A 26,216-nucleotide genomic window follows, 5' to 3' on the forward strand; every position below is an offset into this window, starting at 1 on the left:
CCGGCTGAAGTTATTACAGTCCCAGTGGATGTTAATTCGGATTCCATCTTCCCCTCTCTCAGATTTTCAGCCGGAAAAGCTTCTTAGTTATTGATACTGAAACCAAGGAAAGGCTTTGTGCCTGCCTTCCATTTGCTAAGCCCTGCTTAGCTTCCTTTCCCCCTTAGGTTAAAAAACAATAATGTCCCCGTCCCCCATCCTTCTCACCTCACCCTCTTTAAAACCTCAGCTCAGCTCTGAAATCCTGTGCCAAGAAATGCTGAAACGTGAAACTTGTATGGCTCATGCAAGCTGGCAATATTTGCATGTTTTTCTTAATTTGCATAAATTGGAGAGAGGAGCAGAAAGCTATGTTGAGATGAAGACCTGGACAACTACTTCACCCCTCTCTAACTATGAGGCCTCTTGTTCCATACTATTAATATACTATTACTTGAGCAGAGATGGCCACTGCATGGTCTAATTCTTAATATCACTTGTTAGCTGCTTCTTATACAAAAAAGATCTCCCAAGTGACTTGCAACATTTCAAAGAGCAATTCATAAAAATCCACAATGCTGCCCCCCAAACCAATAGCAAAATGCTCAGCTAACAATGAACATCACCATCACAGTCTATCAGCAACCAGGGGAAAGGGGTAGGATTTTACCTGGTGCCGAAAAGACGTTGGCAAACACACTAAGCAGCCCTCACTGGACAGTGTGTTCTACGGACAGGGAGCCACAAACTGAAAATGCCTTCTTCTTTGTCCTCCTCCTCCAAGACTCTCTCAGAGAAGCCCCCCAGATGATGACCTAAGGGTTCAGGTAAGTTATAACTGGGAAAGGTGTTCCAGAAGATGCCTAACTCTGAAACCTTAAGAGCTATAAACTGTGAGAAACAAGCAAGCCATCAAAGCTGAAGACACCCAGGATATTCTGCTCTGTGCCTGTTATCAATTTTTTGCACTTTCACAGTGCAGTTGTGGGAAACATGCAGGCAGCGCTGGCTCCAGATTTTGTGGGGTCCTTGGGCAAGTTGCCATCGGCGGGCCCCTTTCCTGACTGGGGCCACCTGCTTGCCGCTGTCTCCCCCTGCCCAGAAGGAGAGAAGACAAAGCGAGAGAAGGCTGCTTGCTCCTTTTTTCTTGCTCTCGCCTCTGCTTGCAGAAGGCAGGTGAATAAGCCAGAAGAGGAGGAAGAGGAAGAGGAGCATGGCAAAGGGGGTCCCTGGAAGGGTCAGCAATGGGTATGGTCCTCAGTGCTGACCTCCAACGCCAACCCAGCAAGCGCCCATGCTTCTCCTCTTCTTAGATCTGTCCTGACCCCCGTTCCATTTTGCCTGCAGTACCCCCAATGCAGCAAGGCAAGGGAGAGCTTACCCAAGCTGGACGCTGTTGCCGCGGCTTCTTCCACACTAGCGCCAGAGGTCTTGTGCATCCTCTCTCTCTGCCAGAAAAATAGCTGCAGCAGGCAGGGGTAGCTGCGAAGGTCTCATCATCGCCCCCAGCAAATGGGAAAATCATGCAGCCCGGTTGTAGTAGGCAGCAGAAGCAGCCCAGATGCGTAGCGTTTCCCTTGGCAACTGCCTGCTCCGCACAACTCACCCTCGGTTCCAAGGAAGGCTTTGTCAGAAGGTTTCAAAAACCCAAATCAGCACTTGGAAAGCCTGGGCTTGAGCCTTCTGATGCTACAGTAACGCAAGGAACATCCAAGTGACTTGGTCAGGTAGGAGATTAAATCCTGCGCTATTCGGTTTGACAAATCACACCTGAGAATCAGAGGAATCTCTTTGTACGTATTAATCCCCGTTTCTCTTGCAAGCATGGCTCTAGGACCCTAGATGGGGTTAGAATGAAGCAGTCAGGGAAGGGAAGTGTTTGGGATGGGGGCAAATTTTCTGCCACAGCCCTACAGATGTTGCTGGACTACAACTCCCAGATTCCCTGACGACTGGCTGATGGGAGTTGGAGCCCAAAAGCATCTGGAGAGCCAGGTGTTCCCCATCCCTGCTGTATTATCTGAGCCCTGAAGAGACGGAAAGCCCTGAAACAGCCTCTCTGGTGAATCCCCCAAGCTTCACATGTATTGAATAAATACACGCACAATTTAGAGGGGGTCAGTTTCCACCACTGTGTGGTTCAGACCACAGATGACTCTTCTGCAGTAACACATCTCTCTCCAGTTATTATTAGAGCAACCACAACAAATGCTCATTGTATTTTGAGCACAATCATTAGTAGCACCCAGACCTCCAGTTAAGAGCAATTTAATCATGAAGGTGTCCAAAAGAAGAAGACACTGGTGGAACCTTGCTGTTAATTTTTCCTCCCCGTCCTTGAAATCTCCTTGACTCCTTCCTATTAAAACCTCGACAGCAGCACTCCTGCCTGGTCTTCCTGCCTCTAGGCACTGCGACTAATTATCATAACGAGGACAAAGCAAACGAAGCACTTAAGCTGTTCTTACTTCTTGTAGGATTACCACTTATTTTCTCTCCCCCTGCCGTCTTCTTTCTTTTTTTGGTCTTTGTTACTGACTCTGCTCCTGTGCTTTTAAAACAGCAAATGCACAAATCAAGTGAGCAAAGATTTTCCTGTGATTTCCTCTGCATGCTGTGAAAAGGTTCACCAGGTTGATTTCTACAGAGCAGGCAGTTGGTTGAAGACACAGGTGTGGGGGCCTGTTAAAAGGGGAAAGTGGTACCCAGCTCCCACTTCTGCAACAAGTGCCCTTGTCTCCTGAGAAATAAGCATGGATCGGATGGGTGATGACTCAGCATCCATTGCTCTGGTGAGTCACTGCTCCTGGGTGACTTAACTGGCTTAACTGAGATCATTGTTTACTCTTCAACACCAGCTTTAATTCGGTGCTGCTCTTGGAGCCGACAGTATAGGGCCCCGACTAAGGGCTAAAAGAGGAAACCACAGATGCATAGAACAATATGCAAGCTGACCTGAGCACATCCGCCTGTGCACAAATGCAGCACAAATAATAAAATGCTTAGGCTCACGTTGATAATGTAAAGCACAGCTGCTAATCGAGGAAAGGCGGAAAGGCGTGACAGAGTGCAACTTGGCTTGAACTCTGTTTGCTTGTGCTGTCTGGGACACAGCAAGGAACAACAGTGCTGTATGAAACAAGACTATTAAGGATCGCAAACAAAGCCAGTTTTCAGGCACAGTCTGCAGCTTTCAAGCAACAAACGTAACATAGAAAGAGAATTGAAGAGTTGTTTATAGTGCTGTCACTGCTGTGCAAACACATGAACAACAAAGCTTATGACGTAAGAAATTTGGTAGACCTTATTTTTGTTTTTGCTTCATCAAGCTAACAAAGCTATCACTCAAGAAGCTGCAAACACACACACGTTTTTCTGCCCTGAGATGAACCCAGAAAATATATCCATGCAGAATCCAAGATTTTCAGCATCATGCACTGAAAAAGCCAGCTGTGATGGGCACCTATTGGCTAGCGTCTGTAAAGTCATTAACCTGACTCCTCCCCACCCAGCTATTAGTCTTCCAACTATTTTAAAAGGGTTTGTGAATATTTTAGCAAGATTTATGCACAAAGTATAAATACAAAATACATTCTACATGTTGTATCCAGAGCTAGCCCTGCTTGGAACAAACCCACTGAAATTATGGTAATCGAGATGGCTAACTTTGTTACATTTATTGACAAACTTGCCCATCCCCAGTTAATGGCCACAAATGGAGATTCTTGTTCCAGCCCATCTCTTCTCACTGCAAAGTCTTGGAAAGACCAGCATTAATAAAAAGAAACCAAGGACACAAGCTGAAGTGCAACTGTCCAAGGGCAAATGAATGTAGAAAACAGCACCAGGCATTAATTGCAAGCGATGCTGTTATTTTGCTCTTCCAGTCTATGCAAAAAGGAGCCGCCTTGGCTTTTCCTTAATAATAGCTTCACTCTCACCCATTCATCAAAGAGATATATAAATAAAAAGGGGGTGGTTAACACCAATAAATGAAGTGAGCAATTTCTCCTGAATGCTGGCAAGGAGGAAAAAAACCCTTGATATTTTTAACAATGCTATATGCGTACTGAGAAGGAGTAAAGTTGTTCACAGATGTTCCTCTATGCTCTGAGTGCCTAGAGTGTGATCCTTGCTTGCCTGCCAGGTTTGTCATTTTGCCTGTTGCTTGGAGTTGTACGCCTTGCAAAATTCTCCACCTAGGAAGAGTTATGGCCACTGTCGTTTGTTGTTAAGGATTGTAAACTGCGGTGCCCAGAATTCTTTGAGGGAAATAATTAGCAGTGATTGCAGGAGGTTTGGGTCCCTGCCAACTCTATTGTTCTATGATATGTGCTTTGAATGTGCATAGAAAGTATGGGGTATGCATAGCTTGAGTGGAGGGTTGTGGAAGGGAAGGAAGGCTAATGCTCTCCTTTTGTAGCCATTGGTCTATTCAAAATACTCATCTGATTTTCTTCCTACCACAGGGGTGGGGCAGTCCTCCAGGCCTCTCAATTTGGGCCTTGATATTTCCCATTCAGTCCACACCTTCTTATCAGGCCACACCTCTCACTAGCCTTGGTTCACACCATTATTGAGTGGGTATATATATATCTATATCTATATCTATATATATCTATATATATATATATATATAGATATATATCCTTACTGTGTCTTAGAATTCTGATAACGACTCTTGTTTCCCTAGATGGAGGAAAGAGAAGAGTGCGTAGACACTACCCTACTATACCAAGGTATAATTTCCATTCCTTGCTCTGGCCACTTCTGCCTCTGGCCATGCCCAGTGTTAAGTGAACATATCAGACGATACAGTGATTCTTCAAACAGCTCTTGTTTATTCACACGCCAGAACAGAACTGAACTGAAGGGTTCAGCCAGCCTGCTTATATAGAGCTCCACTACAACGCAACTGTAACAATTTTCTGTAACTATCCAATCAATGAACGTCACTTTCAATTCCTTATTTGCATAAGTGGACCTGGGTGAAAACTATCTACAGTATCCCCCCCTGCTGGCCCAGGGTGAGAACTTCAGTACATAACACCCAGCACTGGCATGTGGCCCCCAGAAGCCTGCTAAGAAGGCAATGTGGCCCCTGAGCTAAAAAATATCCCCTGCTGCCCTGAAAGGTAAAAAGATGTTGATCTCAAAAAGTGTACAGTGGTACCTTGGTTTACAACCATAATCTGTTCCGGAGGTCTGTTTGTAAACCAAAACAGGTTGTAACCCAAGGCGCGCTTTCATCAATGGGGCCTCCAAAAAAGATTTGTTCGTAATCCAAAAAAAATGGGTTGTAATCCCAAAAAAGGTTGCAAACCAGGACATGCCCTTCCAGGTTTGAAGTGTTTGTAATCCAAAACGTATGCAAATCAAGGTACTACCATGCAAATCAAGATCCACCCTTACTTTTGATCTATTCTCAGAGCTAAGAGTTTTCTGATGCCATTGTAGTTATTGTTTGTTTTCCTACTACTTTTGTCTCATTACAAAACAGGAATTATCCTGTGACAAAGACTTGAGAACATTGCATATCAATGTTCAGAACTTTCCCACGTTTGGCAGAGGGCAGATCTAAACACAGGAAAAAACCTGCTGTAAATATATCAGAAATTAGATCGTTTTAACAAAAGGGAGGAAATCTCCATGGAAAATCGTGTTTTAAAATGTCCTGCTCTCTAGCATCATCTGGTCTTGCATGCTTAGAGCCAGTGTGGTGTAGTGGTTGAGAGCGGTAGTCTCGTAATCTGGGGAACCGGGTTCGCGTCTCCGCTCCTCCACCTGCAGCTGCTGGGTGACCTTGGGCCAGTCACACTTCCTTGAAGTCTCTCAGCCCCACTCACCTCACAGAGTGTTTGTTGTGGGGGAGGAAGGGAAAGGAGAATGTTAGCCGCTTTGAGACTCCTTAAAGGGAGTGAAAGGCGGGATATCAAATCCAAACTCTTCTTCTTCTTCTTCTTCTTCTTCTTCTTCTTCTTCTTCTTCTTCTTCTAGCACATTCAAATCGCTGTTTCTTTACTAACATAGCTGAGTCCAGTCCCTTTTCGAACTCTAGTTTACAGTGCAAAGGTGGGTGGAATTGGTTGTAAAGTCACAGAGCCGTAAGCCTGAGAGCCAAAGCACACCATCCTCCTACTCAGAAAAGAAAACATCCTGTGACGATGAGTTCTACAGATTACTTGAGAGCAGAATAACTGCTTTCTTGGAGCAGAGCAGGTCAAGAATACTTCTAGATGAATTGCTGAACATTCATCATGTTTGCAGAGAGATTAGACAATGCTGGTTATTTAAATGAACGTTCTAACATTCTCAAGGAAGAGTACACACTCAGGATTACTTAACACAGATCACCTATGCCTTCACTGAGTATGTACCACACAGGACAGGAATGAAGCCGCTCCATCTCTGATCTGATGGCCATCGCAGTTTTGTGGATTAATTGGTTTCGAGCAATTATGGAATTGCTGGGACGGGGAAGAAGGGATTGCAACAGACCTTATGAAATATGCTCTTGTAAAATATTGCTTGCCGCCGCACTGAAATTGCCTTTCAAACAGATCATATCAGCCACCATAAAAGGTGCTCTTTTTCCTGACCTCTAATAAGCTGGTGCTGATTCAGCTATAACATGATTCATGGCTGACTGTGTTATTTGGGCTGGAGTACATCACTAGGATATACTATTTAAAACACAGGCGACTGGTCCAGACAAAGGAAAAAATAAATAAGGAGACTTTACAAAATAGGTCCCTTCCAATTTTGCATAAGATGTGTACCTTTTCACATTGCACAACCTGTAAACCAGTCTTCTCCAATAGCCATACTGCCTGTGGCTGACGGAAGATGCCGTTTAAGATATCCGTCGGGCATCAAGTTGGGGAAGACTATTGAAAAACACTATTCAATGATTTAAGTTGTGATGGGTGCGAGAATGGGCTATTCCATACCAGTGGCGTAGCGTGGGGGGTGCAGGGGGGGGGCCGGCCGCACCGGGCGCAACATCTGGGGGTTAGGGTTAGGGGGCGCAAATCCACGGGTTAGGGGGCGCAAATCCATGGCTTAGGGGGCGCAAATTACTTGCCTTGCCCCGGGTGCTGACAACCCATGCTACGCCACTGTTCCATACCTACAGCCCCATGCAAAGTGTTCACGCAGTGGCTAGAGCAATAACTGATATGCGTTTTTAAAAATCACAAAAATAAACTGTTGATTGTATAGATAAGTGCAGGCAGTTGCAAACCCCCTGCATCTGCAAGCCTAAGGAAGAAGCTTATAATTAAAGTTGCAGGTTGTGAGAGGAAAATATGAATTCCTATGACCCACGTTGGGGGGGGGGGCGGGTAACAAAAGCTGCCTGGATTCAAAATGTGGGCCAAAACTCATTCTCCAGCAGCAGAGACCACTGTAGCAGAGTTTAAACTCACAAAAGTCAAGCAACAGTAGAGAGTTGGGAATATAGGTTGTTAGACCCTGTTATCCTGTTTAGCCCACTTGCAAACAGCACTCCTCTCTTTCTGTTATTCTTATTCTTATTACTTCTGAGTAAACACTGTATAAAAGTCGATGGTGAGGATTGCTGGATAATTTGAGGCTATATTAATTGTTGTCTGGAACCACTATTTCAATTTTCCTTGTACTGTAGCTTGTATTAGAAAAGCAGTGTCTCAGCAGTGCAAATGGGCCCAGCCTTTTCATTGTGTAAAAAGGTAAAGGGACCCCTGACCATTAGGTCTAGTTGTGGCCGACTCTGGGGTTGGGGCACTCATCTCACTTTATTGGCCGAGGGAGCCGGCGTACAGCTTCCGGGTCATGTGGCCAGCATGACTAAGCCGCTTCTGGCGAACCAGAGCGGCACACAGATACGCCGTTTACCTTCCCGCCGGAGCGGTACCTATTTATCTACTTGCACTTGACGTGGTTTCGAACTGCTAGGTTGGCAGGAGCAGGGACCGAGCGACGGGAGCTCACCCCGTTGCGGGGATTCAAACCACCGACCTTCTGATAATAATAATACTTTAGTGGCTGATAGATAATAATGTGGGATAGGTTGTGTGGGAAAGCCACTTCTGACATCAGGAGGAGGTATGGTGTGGGCTCACATCCCCAACACACGTGCGGGGGCTGGCTTTCAGCCCCGCACGATCAGGGGAATCCTCGGGCCGCGTCAACCCCAGAGCCAAACTGCAGACTGCATCTCACATCGGCTATTGTGTGCTCATATATTGCTTGTGGGCTTCCCATTGGCATCTGATTAGCTACTTCCCCCACAAAATCCTGGGAACTGTAGTTTGTTAAGGGTGTTATCGCCTTTATCTGTGAGGCGCAATCTGTAGTTCCCACGATTCTTTTTTTGGGAGGAAGCTATGTGCTTTAAAGTCATGGTGTGTGTTATGTACTGAAGTTTTCACCCTGGGCCAGCAGGGGGATACTGTAGATAGTTTTCACTCAGGTCCACATATGCAAATAAGGGATTGAAGGTGACGTTCAGTGATTGGATAGTTACAGAAAGTTGTTACAGTTGCGTTGTAGTGGAGCTCTATATAAGCAGGAATTCAGTTCTGTTCTGGCCTGTGAATAAACAAGAGCTGTTTGAAGAATTGCTGTGTCGTCTGATATGTTCACCCACAACTTAACATCTGTCTGCTCTGGCAACTATTTCCAGGCCTGGCTTAATTCCTCAGAGATCTGCTGTGGCCAAGAAACTGAAAAGCAGAGTGGAACACCTGATGACTGGGCATAAACCTGTGCAAGCTTTTGCCCTTCCTTGTATATTTTGAATATATTGTCGCCTGCTTTAGTTGAGATTCCTGCATTGCAGGGGGTTGGACTAGATGACCCTTGCGGGCCCTTCAAACTCTTTGATTCTATAATCCATATATTTCATGTCTTTTCTTGAGAGATGCTGCTGTCTGATGTGTTTTCCCTCAAGCTTACCTTTCATCTGATCTGGAAACATAATAGTGATGCTGAGGGTTGCACATTTTAGGCATCAGTTTTGTGTGTGCAGACAACAGCTTCATTGCACAGGAGTTTGGGGGGTTGCAGGCATGGAGAAACAAATCAGGTAATGGTGTGGACAGCAATGTAAAATGTAACTTGAAATCCATTGGGGGGGTGAGTTCTCTGCATTTTAAGTGCATGCCCTCAGTCTAACCATGTAAACTCTGTGAAAGCAAATCAGGATAGGTGCTCAATAAACAAGGTCTCTGGAGGAGAACTGTGTGCCCTAATTCATGTTTCAGGATCCTCTGCAAAGCACATGGGTTTTGTGGCAGATTCAGGGATCCTCTGGAATCTACAGCACACAAGTCAATATGAAAACGTCTCCAATAATAATAATAATAATAATAATAATAATAATTTTTTATTGGTACCCTGCCCATCTGGCTGGGTTTCCACAGCCACTCCAGGTGGCTTCCAACAAAGATTAAAAATATATTAAAATGTCACACATTAAAAACTTCCCTGAAAAGGGCTGCCTTCAGATGTCTTCTAAAAGTCAGGTAGTTGTTTATCTCTTTGACATCTGATGGGAGGGCGTTCCACAGGGCAGGCACCACTACCGAGAAGGCCCTCTGCCTGGTTCCCTGTAACTTGGCTTCTCGCAGTGAGGGAACCGCCAGAAGGCCCTTGGTGCTGGATCTCAGCATCCGGGCAGAACGATGGAGGTGGAGACGCTCCTTCAGGTATACTGGACCGAGGCCGTTTAGGGCTTTAAAGATCAGCAACACTTCCACTCTTATTCCTTTTCTTCTCTTGGCCTAGGAAAAAACCTGCTGTAGACCTGTGCTAAGGGCTCTTTCCAGAATCCTGCAGAACGATGGGTGTGGAGACACACCTTCAGGTATACTGGGCCGAGGCTGTTTAGGGCTTTAAAGGTCAGCACCAACACTTTGAATTGTGCTCGGAAGCGTACGTACTGGGAGCCAATGTAGGTCTTTCAAGACCGGTGTTATGTGGTCTCGGTGGCCACCCCCAGTCACCAGTCTAGCTGCCGCGTTCTGGATTAGTTGTAGTTTCTGGGTCACCTTCAAAGGTAGCCCCTTCAAAGGTAGCATTGCAGTAGTCCAAGCGAGAGATAACTAGAGCATGCAAAGCTCTGGCAAGACAGTCTGCAAGCAGGTAGGGTCTCAGCCTGCGTACCAGGTGGAGCTGGTAGACAGCTGCCCTGGATACAGAATTGACCTGTGCCTCCATGGACAGCTGTGAGTCCAAAATGACTCCCAGGCTGCGCACCTGGTCCTTCAGGGGCACAGTTACCCCATTCAGGATCAGGGAGTCCTCCACACCTGCCCGCCCCCTGTCCCCCAAGAACAGTACTTCTGTCTTGTCAGGATTCAACCTCAATCCATTAGCCACCATCCATCCTCCAACCGTCTCCAGGCACTCACATAGGACCTTCACCACCTTCACTGGTTCTGATTTGAAAGAGAGGTAGAGCTGGGTATCATCTGCATATTGATGGACACCCAGTCCAAACTCCCTGATGATCTCTCCCAGCGGCTTCATGTAGATGTTAAAAAGCATGGGGGAGAGGATGGAACCCTGAGGCACCCCACAAGTAAGGGCCCAGGAGTCTGAACACTCATCCCTCCCCCACCAGTTTCTGAACACGGCCCAGGAGAAAGGAACGGAACCACTGTATAACAGTGCCCCCAGCTCCCAGTCCCTCTAGATGGTCCAGAAGGATGTTATGGTCGATTGTATCAAAGGCCGCTGACAGATCCAGCAGAACTAGGAAACAGCTCTCACCTTGTCCTTAGCTTGCTTGAGATCATCAACCAGCGCGACCAAGGCAGTTTCAGTCCCATGATGAGTCCTGAATCCCGATTGGAAGGGACCCAAATGGTCCGCATCCTCCAGGCGTGCCTGGAGTTGTTCAGCAACCACTCGCTCAATCACCTTGCCCAAGAATGGAAGATTTGAGACTGGGTGATAGTTGGCCATACTGGCCGGGTCTAAAGATTTTTTTTAAGAAGCAGTTTAATGACCGCCTCTTTCAGCGGGTCTGGGAATGTTTCCTCACAGAGAGAAGCATTCACCACCCTGCAGAGCCCATCGCCCAGCCCTTCCCGGCTCGCTTTTATTAGCCTAAAGTTAAGCCACTTTCGAAAGCCAATTAACTTAGTCAATAAATTAGGCATCTGCAGATGATTTTCTTTCATTCTTTAGCCAGCTGATAGCTCCTGTTTAAAGGAATTCTGTAGTGCAACCAGCAGTCCATGAATTGCTTTCATCTTCTGTGCCCACTTTTTGATTTTTAAAAGCCAATGAAAGAGACATGCCAAACGACATCCAGATGTGGTGAAATGTAAGCTGTCCATAGCAAATCATTTGGAAACAAGGGAATAAAACCCACAGCATGTCTATGACAGAGTGGGCAAAGTTCAGAGACACATTTACTACATAGAACCCTTTAAATGGAACTGGGAGCTATTAAAATTGCTTCCATGGTGATTCTAGCTTAGTTTTTGTTTTTTTTTAAAGAGCTGAGCAACCTAATTTAACATAATTAAGCCAAGCTTTAACTGCAGGCAGTGCATTAAATAGAGGTGCCTGAATGTGCCACGGGTCCCAGGTTAACAGTGGCGCTGACGTGGTTTGCAAAAACATGGAATCACCACACAAATAACCTCTTGCTGCTCATGGAGGAGGCTAACAAAAGCCACAACAGCCTGGCTGAATGAGTCTGGAGTGCTGCCCAAACTTTGACATCACCCCCATTCTCAAACTTCTATTCCTCCCTTTGCATCTGTAATGTAAATGCAGTTATGACCTATGCATATAATCAAAATTCACATTTCTCAAATAACCCCACCTCTCAAGGCACACATGTGACTACCTCCACTAAAAAATATCACTCAAGGCTGCAGTTATCTAGTGATTACTACATTATATGTATGTGAACTCCCACTGCCAGTGTATCCCATGTGGCTCAAGGATGAACACCACTGTATCTGAAAGACAGGTCGGCCATAGATTTGCAGATAACTATCTGTGCTTCAAACACTGCAAGGTCCTCTATAATCTATTCCATCTTGTTTAGGAAGGAGTCTAGTTCCCTTGAAACTGGTGGGTCTCAAACACACACAAAAGTACTGGAGTGAGGAGAGAGGAGGTATACCCCACTGACTTTCCCAAATAGCATTCCCGTTAGGACTTCTTTAGTGCTTATGGCAGGACCGGCTACTACTACCCCCACTGCAGGTGCAAAATAATTCTAAAAGATAATTGCTATGTCCTCAAAGGAAAGTGAAAGGATCTTCCCAAGAGAGTTCAAAACCAAATAAGGTTCTTGAGACTTGCCCTATAAAGGAAACTAGATATGGGTTTTGGAGTTAAGATAAAATGGACAGGGAGAGAATCTGTGGAGATGTCCCTTTGTTTAACTGCTTCCAACCAATTGGTTCAATAAATGACTGATTAGGTCTACGGGATGACTCCTATTTGTATCCTCTCTTTGAATGCTACAGGATGGAGATGAAAATTGGTGGACCCTGCATTTCTGCAACAACCAGCCCTTTGACATTATTGCCATCCAAGAGCATTGGTTACTAGAGGTTAATTTTATTTCTGCCCAGAACAAGCTCCTGATCCCATGCAATTTTATACAGTAGTTCTGCTTAGTGATTGTATGTGTGTGTGTATTAAATGTTGCCATTTTTAAAAGTATTTTGTTTATTTTAGATCTTGTATGAAATTCATTTTTATTCATTTTAATTGCAATTTTATCCTACCTTTCCCCTCAAGGAATTCAAGGTCCTCTATCACTACAATTCATCCACACACAACAAAAACCCATGAGAGGCAGAGGACAGGCATGGTATAATGTACATATGTTTTGGATGTACTTTCTTTTGTAAACTGTTTTGAATACCAATTTGTAGAAATAAATAAATAAATAAGTAATCATCATCATTTTTGGATAAACAGCCTCATATAAAATAAGTACTGCTTGGACACCCACCCACTCCACAAATGGCTTTGTGTGGATAGACCCTTTAATTTTTTATTTAATAAGATTGCTCTTTATTCCTTGAGTGCCCTGTACAAACAGAACTACTGCCAATCAGTGCCTTTGCTTTCTAGCAGAAATCATCACCATCAGCTACTAGTAAAAAGACTAATTAGACTGTAGATCTCTGGACAGGGCCTGCTTTTCTTTTTAGTAATTTGCACAAGCCCTAACAACATTAAGGACTTTGGAAACAAAGAGGCAAATCAATGAAAGGGGTAGAAATATCCCTGCTCAGAACAAGGCTGGCATCAGAGGGTTGGCACTGCTGAGAACCCACCAAGATTCAAAGATTCTACTCCATTGCTTATCCCTGGAGTCTCCTGGCACCATTGCTGCCTGCTCACATTCCCTCTCCAAGTAAATGAGCAGTGAAAGGAACATGGAGGAAGAACAGCAGCTTTCACCATCCATTGCCTCTCCCTCTGGGAGGTGGGTCCAAAAGGAGAAGCAACTGAATTGACAGCTGCAGCCAAGGTGAGGAAGAGGAGGAGGGTCCCATGGAAAGCAACTTTTTTTATTTAAATTGATATTGCATTTATATCTCATCCTTTTTCCAAGAAGCTCAAGGTGGAGTATATGGCCCTTTCCACACTATCCTCAGAGCATCCCTATCAGGTAGGTTAAACTGAGAGGTGGGCCAAGGTCACCCTAGAGTGAGGACTTGAACCCTGGTCTCTCAGGTCCTAGTCTGACACACCACACCTGCCTCTTGCCCACAGATGGATAGATACAAAAGCTGTGTTTTCTTCTATAGGATATGGGCATGTCATACAACACATTGCATCTTCTAACCCGAAATGGGCTCTTGTGGGTGGAAAATCTCTTCCTTTGCATTCTCTTGTCAAATGTGCCAAGCATGGCGTCATGGCTCCCTTTCCAATGAGCCGACGGCATTACTGAGCTGTACAAGATGATGTGCATGCAGTAACCTCATTCAGGGGGAAAAAGAGGGAGCAGGAAAATGATCCATCTAGAATTCAAGGCTGGGGCTACCCTCCGGCTGCCTTATTCCAGAACCGCTGAAGCGGCACAGATGGTTGGGAAAGAGGGAGCACCTGCGCTTCGCTTCTGAACGTTTCAACCGGTTGCAGCTTTTCAGCTTGACAAGACGACGCTCGCGGACGTGCTGCATTTAACAGCCACCCCCCTCCTGCTCCCAAATGGCTTCGCCTTCTAGAATTCATCTGCAATAATTATTCATGCATGTGCAACCTTTGCACGCATTCTGCAAATTTAGCTCAGTAGGACGAAGCCAAATTTAGCACGAAAGGTAACCTCCAGAACCTTTAGTTACAAGGCAAAACCACACAGATCACACCAGGCTCGCTTAAGTGCATCAGTGGCAACAATTAGCCAGGCAGAGCCGAACGTTTAAAGTATCCGGCTAATTGGCGAAAGGCACCGACCATATTTGATAGCTCAAAGCACAGAAGATGCACGAGGAGGCACCACCCCGCCTTCCCTCTGGGCAATGCACAGATGTGCCAGGATGCCACACTCGCACCCTCCCCAGGTGTAACACTGACACACCAACGCTTCCTAGCCTTTGTGAGCGAGCAGCATGGCACCATCGCAGCCCTACAGGGAGGAGATCCCGACACATCCACAGAAATAATAATAATAATAATAATGGAGAGATCGAAGAAAAATGCAGGTAGAGAGAGAGAGAGAAAGAAAGAAAGAAAGAGATGCTTTCCTTACCCACATGGGTGATGACCGTAGCCAGCCGCTGGCTCAGCTCCTGATGCGACATCTCTTCTTCTTTGAGCCAAAAAAGCATTTCCCACCGAAAGGACCACACAGCATCCAAAAGAGGGAGAGAGGAGGAAAGCGCCTACCCACACCCCACACCGCCCCCAAGATGTAGCAGGAGCGGCAGGCGGCTCAGCCACAGACACGGCGCCTGTGCCACTCCCACTGCGCGCAGGATCCTTCCCGGCTGCCGCCGCCGCCGCCGCCGGGCTTCGTAGGTCTTACACCGGCTTCGGCATTGGCCAGCGCTGGGCACATCCTGAGCGCGCTGGCCCGCCCCTCGCCAGGTCCTCCCCAAAGCGCACAGGCGCCGGGGGTCTCAACCTTCTGCGCCCCAAATCTTCTTGGCACACTGAACCCTGGTGCCACTCAGCCGGCTGCCCGGCGCCACCATCATTCCTGGATTACAAAATCCCTAGTAGGAATGATGATAATAAGAATAAGAGAGCTGTTCCAAGGGGACCCTAAGGCTGCAAGACTGGGAAGAACAGGCAGCAGCAGCAGCAGCAGCAGCAGCAAGCTTGCACACGGAGATCTTTTGGACCCAGGGCCCCGGAATGCGTCCCCCCCGCTTCCCTTTTCTTAGGCAGAGGCATCAAGCGTCTCCCTCGCGCGCCCCCACGCCGTCTCTCTTCCTCCGCCTCCCAGCTCCACCTTTGCTATTAAAGGGATGGGTGTGGGTTAGGCACTCAAGGCTGATGGCTAGGAAGAGGCAGGGAAGAATGAGGAAAGCACAAATGGGATCATGGACGCACGTGGATGGAGAGAGAGAGAGATGCCTAGGGAGGAGAGCAGGATCTTCATCACATGTTTGCTGGCAAAGATAGACATGTACCAGGATCGCTCTAATTCAGTCATTTCTTAAGATTCATTAAATAGGCACAAATCACACTACTGCATAGAACAGGCCAAAAGAGCCTCTTGCAAGAGGGAAGGCGTGCAGGAAAATGTACTTCCCTTCAACAAAATGACATTGGCTAAGGCTTGGATATTTTTTTTTACCCTGTGTGTGGTGGACAATTCATACGTGCAGTAGTTAACTTGCAGGGAAAAAAGGCATACAGCATACGGACCACTGCAAATGTGATGAACTTGCTGCACAGAAAACACTTCTGTGTAGAAAGAAAATGTTGATGATGATAGCTAACATGTATATATCGTTCATTCATTCATTCATTTATACACTGCTCTTCATCATAAGACCTCAGGGTGGTTCACAGAACATTGTAGAGCATTTAAAGTGTTTTGCATATATTATCTTGGTGTAATCCTTACAACAGTGCTCTAATGATATCATTCCTGAAAATACATAAAATACACAAAAAATGGCAGTCCTGTAACATAGATCAAGTTAATCACACACTCAGCACACATGTGTACACACACACACACACACACACACACACACTGTAATGCAGGTAGGAAGGCTGGGGCAGAGTGACTTGCCTAATGAGTTCATAGCAAAAGTAAGATTTGAACCTGGAAATTCCCAGTTCAGACAACGACAGCTCTTAGGATGCTGATGGACTCCAGTTCCCACCAGCCCTGGCCAGCATAGTCAATGGGTAGGGATGATGGAAGCTGTAGTCTACAACTGGAGAGCCTCACATTGGCAACGCCTCCACTATGCTATATGAGGAAACAGTGTGACAGCTGCATACAGTGGGTCTCTCTCACCCGCAGGAGAAAACACACACACACATATTTTACATGTGATTCCCCCCTCCCCTTCTGCTATGTTTATTGTCTGATTATATACCTTGATTATTGAATTCAGGCTTCACACGATATCAGTAACATATCTAGTTTTAATAACCTGGCCTCTCCTGTTTTTTGTGTTAGTGTTGTTTTTGTGGGTACTGTATATTCTGCAGTACATTATCAATGCAATTATAATGCATTAATTTGTATATTTGTATTAAGACTGTCCGCATATCATTTAATTTTAGTAGCAGCTCTGCAATGCTTCTCCAATGTTGCTATCCGGACTCTTGCACTATAGCACAACATAATCAGGACAATAAATAAATCAGACAATTTGTGATGTTCAAAGTTACAGGATTTCAGGAGGAATTTATGGGACATGCAGTGATTGTACCCCAAAACATGTGCAGGTGCAGACAGTACTGAAAGCAGGAGTGTGGAAGAGCCCTTAGCACAGATCTACAGCAGGCTTTTTCCTAGGCCAAGAGAAGAAAGGGAATGAGAGTGGAAGTGGTATTGTGCTTAAGGAAACTTACTGTATTTTTCGTCCCATAGGACGCACCTAGTTTTTTGGGGGGGAAATAAAGGAAATTCCCCCCTTTATTTCCCCCCCCCAAACCAGGTTGGGGAATCCAAACCAGGTCGGGGAACAGCGGGATGGCGGTGCTCTGCCTCCCCGCTGTCCCCCGAGCTTGTGGGGGTGGCCGATGTCTGCCCGAAGCGTGGGGCGCTCTGCTTCAGTGCACCCTGTGCTCCGTGCAGCAGGCACCGACAGGCACTGACCCCTCTCGCTCTCCAAGCTTCAGCGAAAGCCTGTATTCACCCCATAGGACGCACACAGATTTCCCCTTCATTTTTGGAGGGCAAAAAGTGCGTCCTATAGGGCGAAAAATACGGTAGTTAATTCACTGTGTTTGACCACAACACACTGTGCTCTGGGGATTATATCTACTGTAGCCCAACTATTATTTTACTTTTTGCTTTATACAGCATTTTACAGTATGTTTTTGTATGTACGCAAACGAAGGTAGCAGAACCAGCCCTCAAACCTGCGAACTGTAATGCATGAAGAAATCCTAATATGTCAAATGACAAGCCATAAAAGTCATTGGCAGTGCAAACAAGGGGAGTAAGCATAATTTTGTACACTGTGCAGGTGACTGTGTATAAGCCGGAACACGGTAATACAGTTTATCACAGATTACACCAGCACAGAGACGAATTTATGTCTAATTCTGCTCTCTGTTAGGGCAAGCAAAGAGAAGCTTTATGTAAACATAGCATCCATATGCAGGAAATCCCATGGGACGCCAAATTAATCATTTTCTCTTCATTTAAAAATAAAACATTAATGTGATTCCCTGTGCACACTGAGGGATGCTCTCAGGGGGCTGGGTCAGGCTGGGAGCAATTTTTAGAAATGGAGGAAGAGAGAGCGCGAACTGACTGTTTAAATTGGTAAAGGTATAGGAGCAAAACCTATCGGGTGGAATAAATTAAATAAGAGTGGGAATTGCAGATCAGGGTTGTCCAGAAGCAGGCCTGAGCTTGAATACATGAGAGGAGCAGCTGCTTTTGGATAGATGCTGATGGACCCCCTGGGTATTTCCAGATGTCCTTCGTAACAGCCATAACGGACAGAGTGATCCCAATTTGGAGCCCAGCTGGTCTGCTGGACTAGATGTATAAAAAATGGATAGAGCAGTTGATGAAATGGACAATGACAATCGCATTACAATCATATTTTTAAAATCATAGAATCTTAGAGTAGAAGGGACCCCAAGGGTCATCTAGTCCAACCCCCTGCAATGCAGGAATCTCAGCTAAAGCATCCATGATAGATGGCCATCCAAGCTCTGTTTGAAAACCTCCAAGGAAGGAGAGTCCAACGCCTCTTGTGGGAGTCTGTTGCACTGCTGAATAGATCTTACTGTCAGAAAGTTTTTCCAAATGTTTAGTTGGAATCTCTTTTCTTGCAACTTGAAGCCATTGGTTCGATCCCTGCCCTCCAGAGCAGGAGAAAACAAGCATGCTCCCTCCTCCATGTGACAGCCTGTAAGATATTTGAAGATGGCTTTCATATCTCCTCTTTTCCAAGCTAAACATACCCAGCTCCTTCAAGAGCTCCTCGTAAGGCTTGGTTTCCAGACCCCTGATCATCTTGGTCGCCCTCCTCTGCAAATGTTCCAGTTTGTCAACATCCTTCTTAAATTGTGGTGCCCAGAACTGCCCAAAGTATTCCAAGTCTGACTAAGACAGAATAGAGTGGTACTATTACTTCCCTTGAGCTGGACATTTTACTTCTGCTGATGCAGCCTAGAATAGCACTAGCTTTTTTGCTGCTGTACCACACTGTTGACTGGTGTTAAATTTGTGGTCCACCCATATCCCTAGATCCTTTTCACATGTACTGCTAATAAGCCAGGTGTCCCCCATCCTATATTTGTGCATCTGGTTCTTCCTAAGTACAGAACCTTATATTTGTCTGTTATGTACTAAGCTTGGATCCTAGAACAGTAGGCAAGTACGATCTTAGAATGCAACAACTGATTGGCCTGCAGGAAAGACCAATCAGGCTCCAGGAGGAAGTCAATCAGCCTATTAGGCTAGTAGGATCGTAGAATGCAACAACTGATTGGCCTGCAGGAAAGACCAATCAGGTTCCAGGAGGGAAGCAGAATCAGCCAATCAGATGGGACTCACTGTGTAAATAATGTGTATAAAAGCCTGAGGTTTGGGGCCAATTCAACCACTGTTTTACAAGCTGCAATAAAGAGCATGAAATCACTACAGGACTCTGAGTATTTTTCATTGTCCCTATTGAAATTCATTTTGTTAGCTTGCACCCAGTTCTCTAATCTATTAAGGTCGTTTTGAATTCTGCTTCTGTCTTCTGCAGCATTAGCTACCCCTCCCGGTTTGGTGTTCTCTGCAAATTTGATGAGTATTCCCTCAATTCCTTCATCCAAGACATTGTACAACAACAGGCCCAGGACAGAACCCTGCGGCACCCCACTTGTCACTTTTTCCCAGGATGACGAGGAACCATTAATGTAATACCATTACATAGTCATACAACCGTATACAAGTCACCTCAAGGGATCCTTCCGAAATCTGCATGTTGAGGGTTGACTCCAGGCATGTTATAGCTGGGACAAATATGAAATAAAACCTACGCCAGTGTTCACTGAATGTGTCTAGACTACTTCTATTTTTTCTCCTTCTACTCTGTTTTGTCAGTTTTTCCATTAGGGCCTGGCTGTACCAGTTATTAATCATTTTCAAGCTTGCCATTCCTCAGGGCTTCACAATTATGATTCTTGCTACTACAAAATAGTCAATAGGTCCCCTTCATGTACACACAGGAGAGCTATCAAAGGCTTAGGTGTTATTAGGTGAAGGTAAAGGGACCCCTGACCATTAGGTCCAGTCGTGGCTGACTCTGGGGTTGCGGCGCTCATCTCGCTTTATTGGCCAAGGGAGCCGGCGTACAGCTTCCGGGTCATGTGGCCAGCATGACTAAGCCGCTTCTGGCGAACCAGAGCAGCGCATGGAAACGCCATTTACCTTCCCGCCGGAGTGGTACCTATTTATCTACTTCCACTTTGACGTGCTTTCGAACTGCTAGGTTGGCAGATACAGGGACCGAGCAACGGGAGCTCTCCCCGTCACAGGGATTCGAACCACCGACCTTCTGATCGACAAGTCCTAGGCTCTGTGGTTTAACCCACAGCGCCACCCGCATCCCATCTAGGTGTTATTATTTGGCTTGTTATTATACCAGCTTTGTGAAATATCATTGCCCAGAAATCCTGGACCACTGGGCAGGTCCACCACATAGGATAGAAGATACCTGTCTCCCCGTACCTTCTACAGGATAGACAGCTGGTGGTTTCTGCAATTTTGCTAAGAGTGTAGGTGTTGGAGACTTCAGAATGCAGACCAGAATGGAAAAAAATCCAGGCAGCAATATTTTAAAACAAAAGTTTTATTGACTTTGGTTTATTTGTCAGACAAGCAAAGCAAAGTGGGTACATTCAGCAAAAATGAGAGAATGCCCCCGAACACCAGGGGCAGACAGTTTTTATCCCCTTAGGCAAAGCAAAGTTCAGCCTCTAAACTCACCCCCCAAACATTCCCCTTTATGCATATTCATTAAAAGCTCTACCAATAGAAAAAATTGGTGGCGGCCTTTGGTTCAAAGCTGCATTATCCACTAGGTGGTGCTGTAAGCTTATAATCCTCTTGACCTATTTGCAATTCCTTGTAAAACCACATTGACCATCCGTGTTCTCACCTTATTTTTGTGGTGGGCTACATCTTCCTGTTGTTGCTCTCTTCTCGGTCTGTTTACGGGAATTGGGTCAATAGCTAGAGCAGGTGTGAAGCGCTCTGACCACATTTGCTGCATTTACAAAAATGCTGTGTGCAGGCAGAGGAGAGAAATAGTTTTTAGCTTTTAGCTTGCTTCTTATAAAATGGCTTCAGTCTATAAAATGGCTCCAGCCTGGCTCTCCAAAGTGGACCCAGGTGGACCCCTGGTCCTCACTCCTTCATTGGGAGTCAGATACAAACCATGGATCAACTTGAACAAATTATCCCTCAACCTGGCCAATAGTGAATGACAGGCCACCCACTCCCACACTCCGCCCCATTTTGCTGGATCAATAGTTACGTTTAAGTCACATTCCAAGGTTTGTTCAAGACAGGGACCCTCTCATTTCTGTTAACAATATGCTATAAAGTTCTGATAACAATTCTTTATCTGTAAATGATCTTTGAGAAATTAAATTCTCAATACATGGAAATGCTCTAGTGTCTAGTCACCTCTTTTTATAGAAATAAAATGTTGTATTTGTAACCATGCATGTCTAGTGGAACCTAGCTTTCCCTTCATTTCAGCATTTGATATGGGATTACGTCCAGAGAAAATGTATTTAAAGGAATAAAGTCCTTGTTTCTCCCAGTCTTTAAATTGTTCAAATTTATATTTATTATAGCACAGTGGATGGTTTAAAAGAGGTATCAAAGAGAAAGTGTCTGAGATTAGAAGTTTAGTTTTCTATAAACTGGGTAATATGGCTGTTTGGTCTCGTTCTAAATATTCTATATTTATTTGTTTTGGCCCTCAATACAGTTGTTTTGACCTTGTACCTGTCAAGGTACATGGGGTTGATTACAGAAAAGGGAGAAAGATGTTTTGGCATATAAGTTAGCTGCACAAGATCCAGTTGTATCTGGGTTACTACTGTTTGTTGCCTGGTATTTTTCAAAGCAATAGTTTGGGAAGAAATGAGAAAAATCAGTGTATGTACTGTACTGTCAGTTTAGTGTAGAGGTTCAACAAACCTAGTTTTTGCTGCATGCATGGGGCTGCAGAAAGCCAGGTGGTATAAAACTGGTATAAAAAACAAGTAAGCACTCTCAGTTGGGGACGTATGAATTTGTTCAATTTAGTTTCTCTCTGTATCCAATTTTGCCAATCTTAAATTCAGTTCTTAACATTTCAACAGCAGTTTACATATAAAAAAAACCTAATGAAAATTCACCAGCCTTTTAGTGCCAATTTCAATAATAATAATAATAATAATAATAAGTTGTTGTTGTTGTTGTTGTTGTTGTTGTTGTTGTTGTTGTTATTTATACCCTGCCCATTTGGCTGGGTTTCCCCAGCTACTGAATATATACATTTGTATGCAATTTGGCCTAATATACACATTATTTTTTTGCAAAGCATTTTCCCCTAATACTATGCATGCATTAGTAAAAATAACATGCATGTTATTTTTACCAATGCATGCACACTTAACCCAGGTAAACACCTGGGTGTTTCCTACCTTGGTGAGTTACATTGCAAAATTCCAGAGAAGTGCAAATTGAAAAGGATGGCTGTGTTTCAATTCCTATGTAAATTGGGTAGATTCTCCTTTAAGTGCAAACTGAATAGAATTTCTCCTTCTTCCCTACTCTTTACTGAGATGCATTCCTTTAAATAAACTAACCACTACCACCTTCTGTATTGTTCCTGACTTTGAAGCTGGAGATACCTCAGAGCTATGGTATTTCCTGAGAGTACAGAAATACAGACAAGGGGCCTGAACTATACCTTTGCTTTGGCATTTGCTTGAAAGTTTATGGCATGAATTTGTGGTTAAGGGATGGGAGATGAACCATTAGCTGGATAGAGTATTTACGGTAATCAGAATTCCACCTACCAGCATACTTTGAAGTCTCCTCCATCACAAAACATGCACAGAAAGACTCAAATAAGTGAATTACACCAAATGAGCATTGTCAATTCAAGGGAGCAAGGCTGGCCCTGGACGTTTTGCTGCTGGGGCCAAACAGAAAATGCCACCCTTAAGTGCAAGTAGATAAATAGGTACCGCTTTATAGCGGGAAGGTAAACGGCGTTTCCGTGTGCTGCGCTGGTGCTGGCTCGCCAGCTGCAGCTTCGTCACGCTGGCCACGTGACCCGGAAGTGTCTTCGGACAGCGCTGGCTCCCGGCCTCTTAAGCGAGATGAGCGCGCAACCCTAGAGTCGGACACGACTGGCCCGTACGGGCAGGGGTACCTTTACCTTTTATCTAATTGCACATGCAATAATTAACATGTGATACATTTTGTCACTTAAGGCACAGAAGCCAAATGGTTAGCCCTCCTAGCGTTTATTATTATTATTATTATTATTATTATTATTATTATTATTATTATAAAGAAACACCAAAAACAAACCCGACAGCTTCTGGGAGAACGTAGAATCATTTTTGTGTTGTATCGGTCTAAGCTGCAAGTGTACAGAGACTGTAGGATTGCCCTGCAAATTCATTTTAAACAGAGGGTGGGTGTGATAAATTGTTGTGTAGAAATAATTCACAGAAAGCCAGATGCATATTGTGCCAGAGCAAATGAGCTTCCCTTCAACTCTGTGAAGACAATTCTATACACCCAGAATTTCCACAACCCATTCCTTCTTCTACTTCTTTAAATAAATGTCTATAATCGATCCATTCTGTACAAGTAACACCCCCCTCCTTGTACTGTACAGAAAACAACTCTTGTGTGTGTGTTTTTTTAAAAAAATGACAGGTGCCACACTGCACAAATACTGCTGACCCTTTGCTGCCCTTGAGTTGTGATTTGGCCTGATTCAATAGAGGATGCCGCCACTGTGCCCAATAACAGGAAGCTATTTATTTCAAATTGCCCAAAACAAAATTATAGCTTTCCTTTCCCAGTAGAATGATGTAATTTTCAGTATGATGCCTTCCTTACAGCTTCCTTTTCAATAAACTGTTGTTGCTATAGAGACCCTCTCCAGGTTAGCTGTACGCCCTTGTATAGCTCCTCTCCCAAGTGATTACTCCTGTTGCCGTCTAGTTTAATTGTCTGTGCCTTTGCTTTTGCTCAATAATGTGTGTAGCGGAGCACTTCTTGTACAATTAAGCACTGTTGACTCTACAATGACAATCAGGGCCACGGCAACAGGATAGCTACAAATCTGCTGAGAGTGTTGGACTTCATCTATAGATGCTTGTTGTACAGTAAAGTAATGGGCCCTTTCTAGTCCTTGTTGCACAGACTCTTATCAGTGGCGAGCTGGCCATATCACCAGGTACCTGTCTGAAAGGAAGGAAAAGGTAGCCACAGGACTTGCCTCAGAATCCTTGAGCAGGAGTCAGGGCCCCCAACATTTCAGCAGGTCCAACCACTCTACTGGCCTTTGTACAAATCTGGTACATTGGAAAAACTGTGTGCAGAAAACAATACATATTACGCCTGCCAACCAATATGTATTAGATCAGTGTTTTTCAACCTTTTTTTGGCAAAGGCACACTTGTTTCATGAAAAAAATCACAAGGCACACCACCATTAGAAAATGTTAAAAAAATTAACTCTGTGCCTATATTGACTATATATAAAGTAATTCTCTTGAATAGAAATCAAATAAACACAAAGAAAGTATTTTATAATTACTTTATTATGAAATAGTAAGTAAACAGAAATATGAAAAATTTTAAAATACTTTATTTTTAAATCTTTCAAATTTTTCAATTTTTCCCACGGCACACCAGGCAACATCTCGCGGCACACTAGTGTGCCGTGGAACAGTGGTTGAAAAACACTGTATTAGATCTCCATCTCAAGAGCGCAATGCATCTGTGTGGACGTAGATGGAGCAACACTGTTTTCTGTGTTACTTCCTTTCAGTGTCACTCACCTCCATGTGCAATGTTAAGTGATTTATGTAGGCGTCTGATTATTTAATAAACATTTTACACACCACTTGATTGTAAAAACAACCACCACCACCTCAAAGCAGTTTATTCAGTTAAAAAACCAACAACAAATGGAAGTGCTTAACCATCTTTGAAAATAATGCTGAATAAAAGTGCAAGGAGGTTTATCACAGGCTTCTCTTGAGGCTCCTCCACCTTATCCACAACATAAGGATTATTATTAATAATAATTACATTTGTTAATAGCTTTATCTTGCCCAAGGCTACCCAAAGAAATAAACAACCAATCCACAAAGATGCATTAAAACACACAGACTCAGCAAGGTTGTTACAATCTCTTGCAACTTATCTGTTGCCTTAACCTCAAACTTTCTTCCCCACTGCCTGTGTTGGAAACTGAAATATACTCGGAGTCAAGAGTGGATTTCATGCTCTTTATTCAGCTCGTGTGGTGAGGAGGAATGGAAGTTCCCCCAGAATGTCTGCCTTTTATATATTATTTACACAATGGGCCCCACGTGATTGGCTAATTCCGGGATTCTCCTATAGGCCAATTAGGTTGCGGATTCCCTTCCACCTGGAGCTGGATTGGGTGGTTCCTGTGGACCAATCAGACTGCTGCATTCTGGATCCTATTGTTCTAGGACCAATCAGACTGCTGCCTTTTGGATCCTATTCAACTCAGTACATAACAGAAACCATCTGTCTCAGGAGGCAATGGAGAAATGTGCCCTTTGTGGGTAATTATGGATAATTATGTTCGGATGTTTGGGGTGTTAAGGGAGGGGTAGTAAGTGTGGGGCACATGCCTTCTGGGGTAGTTTGTCCATCTTTGGTCCCCTATCCTGCACTCAGCCCTCACCTGTGGCTCCAATAAGCTGTCAGCTCATGGCACTGTGGAAACGGCTTCGACTGGCCAGCTAGGCCTACCAGGTGAGGGTAGCCAGTGGGTCTCAAATCCTTGGTGAGTTAGGGACTTCCCTGCATGCAAAGACAGGATCCAGCAGCTTGAGTGGACAGGACCAAAAGCAGGTCTAATAGTCAAGAAGGTGGTTTCTGCACATGCTGTAGGAGGAAAACTCTGATCCTAAACCTCAACTGCCTTGCAACTATACTCAAGGAAAAATCCGTACCTGCTGCCTTGTGGGACATCTTCAGGAGAGGAAAAGGCTGAGCAGTAGACCCTAAGTCCCTAAGGAGGTTGGATGGTGCCTTGTATGCCTCTTTCTGGCAATTCCTGCAGCCAAGCTGGTGCTAAACGTCTTGCTCTGCTTTCCTTTGGGCCAAATAAGTGAGAACAAGAGTGTTATGATATGGATGCAATGCAGCTGCAAAGTGCTAGCTTGAAAAGTAAACATGATGGGAATGTTGGGACTGCCCGTGGGAAACAGAGGGACAGTCAATTAACAGTGCGAAGCACCGGAATTAGCTCAGAGTGTAATATGAGCTCTTCCGTTTGTTCCTGTCCCGGAAGTGCAGGATGTGTTTGTCTCTAGACTGCTGGAGCTTGAAGAGAGCAG

The 26,216-nt window shown here is 44.7% G+C and overlaps 1 protein-coding gene across 4 annotated transcripts in view; it reads right to left on the reverse strand.

Annotated features, from left to right (window-relative positions):
- The window catches only part of MCF2L2 (MCF.2 cell line derived transforming sequence-like 2), a 207,151-nt gene extending 191,652 nt beyond the window's left edge, over positions 1 to 15,499 (reverse strand). Inside the window, exons 1-2 of one of the 4 annotated variants that reach the window (XM_083739153.1) lie at positions 1,361 to 1,388; positions 650 to 794 (exon numbers count right to left, since the gene is read on the reverse strand). Coding sequence is in view for 3 of the 4 variants with exons in the window: in XM_083739151.1 (XP_083595277.1) it covers positions 14,702 to 14,780 (79 nt within the window). In the remaining variant the exon portion in view is untranslated. Of the gene's footprint in view, positions 1 to 649; positions 795 to 1,360; positions 1,517 to 14,701 lie in introns of those variants that run through there. The other 3 variants (XM_083739151.1, XM_083739155.1, XM_083739152.1) reach the window with 3 other exon arrangements.
- Positions 15,500 to 26,216: the final 10,717 nt, after the last annotated feature.

The sequence above is a fragment of the Podarcis gaigeae genome (assembly GCF_964106915.1).
Source record: "Podarcis gaigeae genome assembly, chromosome: 5".
Lineage (NCBI taxonomy): Eukaryota > Metazoa > Chordata > Lepidosauria > Squamata > Lacertidae > Podarcis > Podarcis gaigeae.